General features: G+C 41.2%; 2 protein-coding genes across 2 annotated transcripts in view; both read right to left on the reverse strand.

Annotated features, from left to right (window-relative positions):
- The window catches only part of macf1a (microtubule actin crosslinking factor 1a), a 192,321-nt gene extending 189,570 nt beyond the window's left edge, over window positions 1-2,751 (reverse strand). Inside the window, 1 exon segment of the mRNA XM_020618510.1 lies at window positions 2,019-2,751. The gene's annotated coding sequence lies outside the window, so the exon portion shown is untranslated.
- Window positions 2,752-4,637: 1,886 nt separating this feature from the next.
- ndufs5 (NADH:ubiquinone oxidoreductase subunit S5) lies at window positions 4,638-7,804 on the reverse strand. The gene is made up of 4 exons (XM_020618521.1): window positions 7,625-7,804; window positions 6,987-7,127; window positions 5,811-6,030; window positions 4,638-4,849 (listed from the first exon to the last, which is right to left on the reverse strand). Exons 3-4 carry the CDS (start codon window positions 6,024-6,026, stop codon window positions 4,754-4,756), a joined length of 312 nt encoding a protein of 103 aa, XP_020474177.1. The 5' UTR covers window positions 6,027-6,030; window positions 6,987-7,127; window positions 7,625-7,804; the 3' UTR covers window positions 4,638-4,753.
- Between the last annotated feature and the right edge of the window lie 215 nt (window positions 7,805-8,019).

The raw sequence follows: 8,019 nt of genomic DNA on the forward strand, positions 1-8,019 counted from the left end.
GTCAAAAGATAAAGAGAGATGGAACGAGAAAGCAGAGCAAAGAGCCAGATCAGAGTCACAGGGCATAAAACAAACCCGTCTTTCTGTTTCTGTCTTTATTTTATCCTGTGTGCATACCAGCGAACTGCAGTGAGAACAAACCAACAGAGACTTTCAGCACAGACACACATGCAGACAGGAGGAGGACAGAGGGGCCAGTCAAGGAACAATCAGTGTGGAAATGCTCAATAAATTATTCCAGTGATTCCCAACCTGAGGGTCAAACCCCACACAGGGTCCCAAGACTAATCTGAGGGGCCACAAGATAATTAAAACAGGAGAACATTATATATGTGTGTGTTTGTGTTACAAAAACATGTTAATTGAAAAGTAAATGAGTAACTTTTCTCATCTTTTTACCTCATCAGGCCTCTAAAAATTCTCCAAATGAAAGAATCTGAGAAAGAAAATGTACTTATTGGTTGAAATGATCCTATCATATCCACACTAACCTCACAACAAGTAGACCTTGGCTGGAAACCCAGCAATAGTCAGAGAAAACTGACAAAAATGTCCCAGACTTGCTGCTTCAGAATGTGCTTCTTTTCTCTGTTTTAATTTATTTTAAGTTGAATGTCTCTGGATTTTGAGCTGTTTATTGAAAAAAGATTCACCTAAAAGCCACTTGAGTCTTATTTTTCAGACATGTTTGACCTGATTAAACTGTTTAAAAACAAAGTTTTGTCATTGTCTTATTTCACTGCCCATTGAAAATCCTTTGGTTGACTCATTAGTTCATACATGAAAACAGATTCACTATTAATTAACTGTCTGGGGTGAGAAATGCCAGGCCAGTGATTATCTTTTAAATTCAACATCTTTATTCTACTTGAATAAAGGACTCCTAACTGAATTACAAACGAGCCACAGCAGCGGTATTTCAAACATATTGGTGCGTTCCTCCTATTTCAAAGCACCATCTCTGACCAGTTAAGGGAAAATGGTGGGAGAGACGGACTATGATCTCAGATTTGACTGAAGAATATGCAGTAGTAGGCTGGTAGCTGAAGGTCCAACACAAGCCCAGAGGGAGGTTTGACCATCTGGTACAAAGCTGCAGGGGGGAAGCCCTCTGCCTCCGTGTGGCTGCACCTTCCGTGGTAACACGGTCTTCCACACATACAAGGAGCCAGGCAGCCTGCAGTGATGGAGCCCGTGAGCATTCAGGTAGAGATGGAGGTGATGATGATGATGATGGTGGAGGGGCTCTGGAGGGAATGCACGGATCAGTGAAGGCAGCCTCCCTTCGGGGTGGGTGTTATTACTGCAGCTGGTGTTTCATGTCACCAGTTTTACGCGCATTCCTCTCTCCCGTTGAACGTGAAGAGGGGGAATGTGTTTGCATGGATGAACGTCAGACATGGAGGCCAAAACGTTGTGTGCACCCAGGAGCATCCTGGAAGCCCGGGGCTCTTTGCCCAACCCTGCTCGGACACATAACACCAACTAAGTATACGTATCCGTTCGTGGCCGGCGCTGCTGAGCCTCTCATTAGTGGGAACAGCCTCAGCTTCTCACGGCCCAGAAACCCTCTCTGACTGTCCGCCCGCTGCTTATTTCCTGGCCGGCCCTCCAGCACACGCACCACAAGCACATTTCTTCTGAGCAGGACGGTTTTATAATACTGAAACCTAATGAATGAACCTAATGAATCAACATGTTATTAAGGCTCATGTGCAGAACCAGCATCGAGAGCCTGATGCTTAACATACTCATTTTAAAACGCACGGTTTAGGATTAGGTCACATCCCTGATTAAACAATAGCGTTAAACCGACCATAAAATGAGTTTATACTGGTCGTAACGCTCCGGTTGGAGCTGGTAATTTCATTGGTATCCTAATATATCATTTTCGTATAAATTAACAATTAATACCATCACACGACTCGACAGGTCTTAAATAATACATGTATGTGATGATCGGAGCGTGCACAGGTTGGTATGAAGTAGCAGGCTGCACGAGCTCCGGAGCCGCTTACCTTCACCGGGTAGCAGCTGTCCTGGAATCCGAGCACAGAGCGAGGGAGGCCGGGGGTGCTTCCGCCGCTGCTCCCTCCACTCCGGATCAAAGGGGGGTGGATGGATGGATGGATGGATGGATGAAAGTCTGGATGTTTTCCGCCCCAGTGGTCGGATTTCTGCTGCCACGCTTCCTCCAAAACCGAGCCAACCGGGGATGAGGCTGAGGAGAGAAGCAGGCAACGTGATCCTGAATGGTAATGGCTGTCCTAGTCCTTTCCCCCTGTGTCTCTCGCCTTGAGCAACCCCCACCAGCCCTCCTCTCCTGCTCCGCTTTCACACTCTCGCTTGCTCTTCAATAGGCTGTCTTCACGGTTCCGAAACTTAACCCATGTCTATTGAGTGCGTTAAATGTCGCGGAAATTGAAATTTCGGTTGTATTCCTGCGTCATCGGTGGCTCAGCTGCGCCGACAAACCCCGCGGGATTCACGCACACACTTTCCTCTGAGTTTTGGAAGGAAAGGGCGTTCACACTGGCATAGGCAGCAGCTTCTCATTCATACATAGCTCGGGAACACAGAAGAACCAGCGATGGATCTGATCTGCGCTTTCACATCACAGGAGAAGGTATGTGTTTTTACAGTCGCTCCACGCTCCCTCTGTTCGCCTCCAGCTGTTTGGAGGAGAGTAGCTCAAAAAGCGATTCCTTACAGCTGAGAGCTGGAGAGGAGTGAAGACTTCACGGTCTGGGGTGACCTTGGATAAGAACCAGAATCTCAATGGAAGGTGCCAACTCCAGGTTTAACTGTTTGTTGTTTAATTCTTTTAATTGCACACCAGCACATCGCTGGAAGGCTGAGCTTTGATTAAAATGGATCCAGTGATTTGGGGCCCTAGGCAGCGGTATGAAGTACTCACATGTACCAATACCACAAAATAAAAATGTACCGCTATAAGTACAAACCTTGGATTTAAACTTTTATTTACGTCGTAAAACTACAAAAGTATATTCAACAAAATGCATTTAAGAGTATAACAAGTGACAGTGCTTGTAGTGCAGAAAACATAAACCCTATCAGTGTTTTACTGTCATACTGGACGTTCTGGATTAATATTACTGGTGCATCAGTGTCTGTTGAACTTTACTCCATTTTGCTGTGAGATCATCTCTTTGTAACAGCTTGTTCTCAGTTTTCAGCCAATTCACTGTTTGTGTTTTGATTAAATAATTGATTTTGGCTTCGGAAATAGGAGCAAATCAATTATTTTTGCACATTTGACTGCATTGTAAAAATAAGATTTTCCTTCCATTTAAAAATAAATGTACAATGTAGTTAAATGTGAAATGTAAAGGCTTGTGAACACTTTCCATGCCAACTGAATATACTATAAGTTCTATTAAAGAGATAAATTGGTCATCAGGCACAACTTGAGCTTCATTTTCACTTGAAATTCTAATACAAGTGCTCTAGTATCCTACTGAGAAAACAGCTAAGCACTCGAGAACTTTGACTCACACAGTGCTAATGGAACATTTCCTTCTGACAGGGATGACTGTACCTTTGAAACATGCACTAAACATTTTGGGTGAGATGTATCCCTTTGCTCATGAACTAGTGTTGTGTTGTATAAGATGCTTTGACAAACGCTGTGAGAATGGATAGTGATGCTTCAAGAAATGAGCCAAAGATACTGAGGAGAAACTAAGAACAAGAGCAGAGCACCAGCCCAAGCTGCCACCGAGGGCGGCATCAAACATCCTTCACTTTCAGTTTGGCCTCAAGTCCATATTTTGGGTATTTAGCTGATATACAGTGTGGTTTTTTTATATAAAGTTTATCTCAGGTTATGCTGTTTATTCTAGTTGTCCTGGTGAATAAATTATGTGCTCTGTACCAGAGTCAAATTCCTCGTGTGTCCAACACACCTGGCCGATAAAGCTGATTCTGATTTCATAACTTTGGTCAGCTGCCTGAAAATTTAAGATAGTCTAAAAGAACCAGCCTTTAAAAATTAACTTTGAGGATCCACTGGGGATACAAACATTTGTATAGCCAAAAAATGAAGAAACTTGTCAGTTTTACATGGAGACCTCACACTGACGTCTGTATTATCTGTGCACATTGCTCCACCTTGTGGCGGCTCACAGAGCCTCGTCATCCCATGACCCCGATTTAAGCACCGGTAACCATTCATACCTGTCTCTCATCAGAGTGATCTAGTAGTCCCTCAGGAGCGTTGACTCACCATCATCACTGAACCATGAACTAAAATTAGGTCAGTAACTTTAGAAAACCCACTTGAGCTCAGCTGAACACACTGCAGTCTAGCACAGCTGGAGGAACACATTAAATCAGAGGTGATTACATCAGAGGTTGAGTAAAACCAGTTGCCTCACCTACTGGCTGACTGGTTCCAAGTACTGGCTTTTTTTTTCTTTTTAAACAACAAACACAGGGCCTTTGAAGAGTTTTGAATTGAAAGCCTCACCAATCAGCAGCTGACATTTTAGGCTAAACATAAAAACATCTGGACTAATAAATACAGGAAAGAAATAAACTGTCCTGGATGGTTACAATATCTTTATAATGCCAATGTTTAAATGTGTCAAGCAATTGGAAGGAAAAGACGAGGACAATGACGGTGGATGATACCATGTATTTGCAAACATGTACAGGCCAATAGGAAATGGTGGCATCTTATTTACTATACACAGAACAGAACTGCCAGCAATTGTGTGTTCCTTCTTGGAAGCTAGTCCTTCTGGCCCAAGTGGTGGGGAGGCGGCGTGTAGGTCCCCTCCTTCATCATCTTGTCGCGCTGCTGACGGATCGTCTGCAGCCTCCGCATCTTCAACGAGGAAGAGATGCAGAGGTTAGTGATGAGACAGGGAGACAAGAAGAAGTAATGTTCTACAGCCCCATAATTTGTTTCCGTTTTGCCTGTCCTGTGGAGGACACCACATGTCAAAGTGAGAACCTGAAAGGTTTGGATTTGTTTGCTAGAAGATCCCTGCCTCAGTTCACTGCTGGAAAGCAACATGCAGATTTCCATCCAATGTCTCATTGAAAAATCTTCTCAGATATGGCCTCGTGCATTTACAACAGTAACTCAAACACTGTGGTAATGCAACTCTGATGTTAACATGCTACATACAGCTGTTTAAAAAGCATTATACATTTTAAAGAGAAGTGAATTTCATGTCTGTTCCTCAATGTCTTTACCGACATTCATCTTAAAATCGGTACTTCATCCTGGTTCCTCTTCAACACATCTGAAAAAAAGAGGCTAACAAGAAAGTCGAGGCTTCTGGATCCAGGTGAGGAAGTTCCTGTTGCTGCAGCACATTCACTGCCATCATCTGTCAGCCTCTTTTCTGCTGCCACACAGACTCTGCCATCCAGGCTGCTTAACTCTGACATTAAGACTATTAGACACGGGATGTTAAACGCTTTTAATCCTGCCTGTGAAATGCTGTTTTTCTCTTCTTCTCTCCCCATTAATCACACCATATGCTATACAAAAACAGCAAATTGAAAAATCTTTCACTTTGTGGCTGTACTTATAAATTTCTAATAGAAAGAAACTGACTAAAATAATGCACCACAGTTATTGCGCCCTTGTCAATAACTAAATGAAAGGGGATCCATATCAAAAATATGTGTGTTAACAATGAATGTTGGCTGATATGTCAATAGTGAATTTTAAAAATTAAAAAAAAAACGTGAATTTGGCATTGCTCTAAAGTTATGTATCAGTCTGCCTCTAAAAAAAATAATCAAGAAACTTCTCTCCACACCAAAACACTCACCATCTTCTCCCTGTGCATGCATTCATAGAAGTCCTCAAACTCCAGCTGGCACTCCTTCTTGGCTCGGGTCTGCCCGATGCCATGGGCACATTCGATCCACTCTTTCTCAAAGGCGTGGCAGCGTGCAGGCCGTTGGTAGGGCTGTGTTCCACTCTGAATCAGCAGCCAGCGGTCCACGTTGATGCCAAGCCTCGACTGCAGGTCCACAAACGGCATGATGCTGATAAAGGAAGGAGAAGACGAGAGACAGATTAGTCTGTTTTGTTAACATTTCACTGAGTAAATCACCTCAGTCAAGCAGTGTGTTTGGAGCAGGTTAGTAAATATGAGGACCACCACTCCCATTGGTTGCTGTGTGTTCTTGCCTGTGAAATTCAACTACGTTTTGTTTCAGGAAAAATAACAAATTAAAAGAAAATGACTGCCATTTGACACCAAATCGGACTAGATCATTGTTCATATGAACTTTAGCAATTTTCTACACTCACACAGACATAGAGTAATGTAAACGATAAATTCATATTTCACAATATGAGCCGGACACATCTAAAAACAAGAGTTAACTTTTAATGGTTATCTCGGACAACAAAGACAAAAACTTATGTCTACGATGACTTAATGAGCATGATACAAATAGCAAACATATTTTGCTTACATATAAAACACTTGTGTATTTTATTTAAAAAGGTTTACACTCGTTTTTGAAACATATTAGGGTAACTAAAGAGACCTATCGTACAAAGTTTTACTATTTTGTGATAAGATTAGAAATTACTTTTCCACATTTTCTGTTATTATAAAGCCAGCTAAATGCCCGTAGCTAGCTAGCTACTGTAGCTAAGTAGCTTTCGAATGGAAGCTAAGGTTAGCTAGCTAACCTGCACTGTACAAATACCCTGACCAAAAGCATTCTCTCTCTCTCTGTGGGATTTACAAATGTATTTATGATAGTAATATAAATCTGTAACTAGGTTATATTTTGTATGTGAAAGATGCACTACCCCTGATCTTGAGACCCTCCTTCAATGACACCCTGTTCATACTAAACACAGGCTGCTCTCGTGAAAAATTATTTACACACTACTGCTATTTTCAGCAAAAAATATGTTCTGTGACATAAATTTTTCTAACGTGCTGTTATAACACCAACACCATGCACTGAACAGCTGTATTTACCGTGCTCTGTGGTTTCCGTGTTAATCTTCCTCCGACTCCACACGTTGTGCTTTACGGCTGATTTCTGATCAGCCGTAAAATGATGGACTGTGTTGTGAAGAAACGCGACTGTACGGTTTCTTAACTATGAATTACTGCCGCCTACCGGAATAATATAAAAATACAAAAGTCACAAAACAAAAGGGCGTACAGTGGTGGAAGAAGTACTTGGACTGTTTACATAAGTAAAAGGAGAAATATCACACTGTAAAACACTAAAATGCAACTTGGCCCAAGTACAAAAAATATGAATAAAAATACCCTACTTAAAGTTACAAAATTAATTGAATTTGTTTATATAGCACTTTACAACACCCAAGGGTGCTCAAAGTGCTTCACTTCTAAAACTTATAAAAATAAGACACAAAATGTAAAGACACAAACTAAAGAAAAGGAAAACAAGGTAAAATTACACAAAGTAAAAAGGTACTCATTATAAAAAACAGTTCATTTTACATTATTTGATTATATTTTATTATAATTAGATGCATTTTATGTACATCACATTTAACACCAAAGGTGGAAAAGGTACAGCCAATGTTAACTACCCTTGAAAGTTCATGCAGCAACACACTTGAAAGCTAAAGACTGATTCTTACCGGATATTTCCGAAGCCAAACGCATATCTTTGTCTTAATTATCAACACACCTTATATCAAGGATTCAAAAATACTACACACTACATGTTGTGATTTTTAACCTCTGTACTGAAAACAACTCAAACTGACAAAAACAGTGGTTCCCAAACTCCATAGAGCTTCACAGCTGACTTTTCACAAACACAGGTGGAACAAATGGTGTTAATCCTCTCTCACCAGGTAATGATGTTATTAGCTACACCTGTGTTTGACAAATTTAAACATCCTCTATGAAAAGTATCCATGGAAATGTAATATTTTTCCTATTGCTCTTGATAATTTTGTGTATTTATGACTCCTCTGTCACATTGCTTGGTAAAGACTAGAATATTTCACCAGTGATTTCTGTCACAATG

This window comes from Monopterus albus, unplaced genomic scaffold (genome assembly GCF_001952655.1).
Source record: "Monopterus albus unplaced genomic scaffold, M_albus_1.0 scaffold206.1, whole genome shotgun sequence".
Lineage (NCBI taxonomy): Eukaryota > Metazoa > Chordata > Actinopteri > Synbranchiformes > Synbranchidae > Monopterus > Monopterus albus.

Bases quoted from the DNA above. Each gene is read 5' to 3' on its own strand.
- ndufs5 (XM_020618521.1), bottom strand. From the start codon at position 6,026: ATGCCGTTTGTGGACCTGCAGTCGAGGCTTGGCATCAACGTGGACCGC. The intron at 4,850-5,810 runs GTGAGTGTTTTG...TCCTCGTTGAAG, and splicing joins GCATGCACAGGGAGAAGATG to ATGCGGAGGCTGCAGACGAT.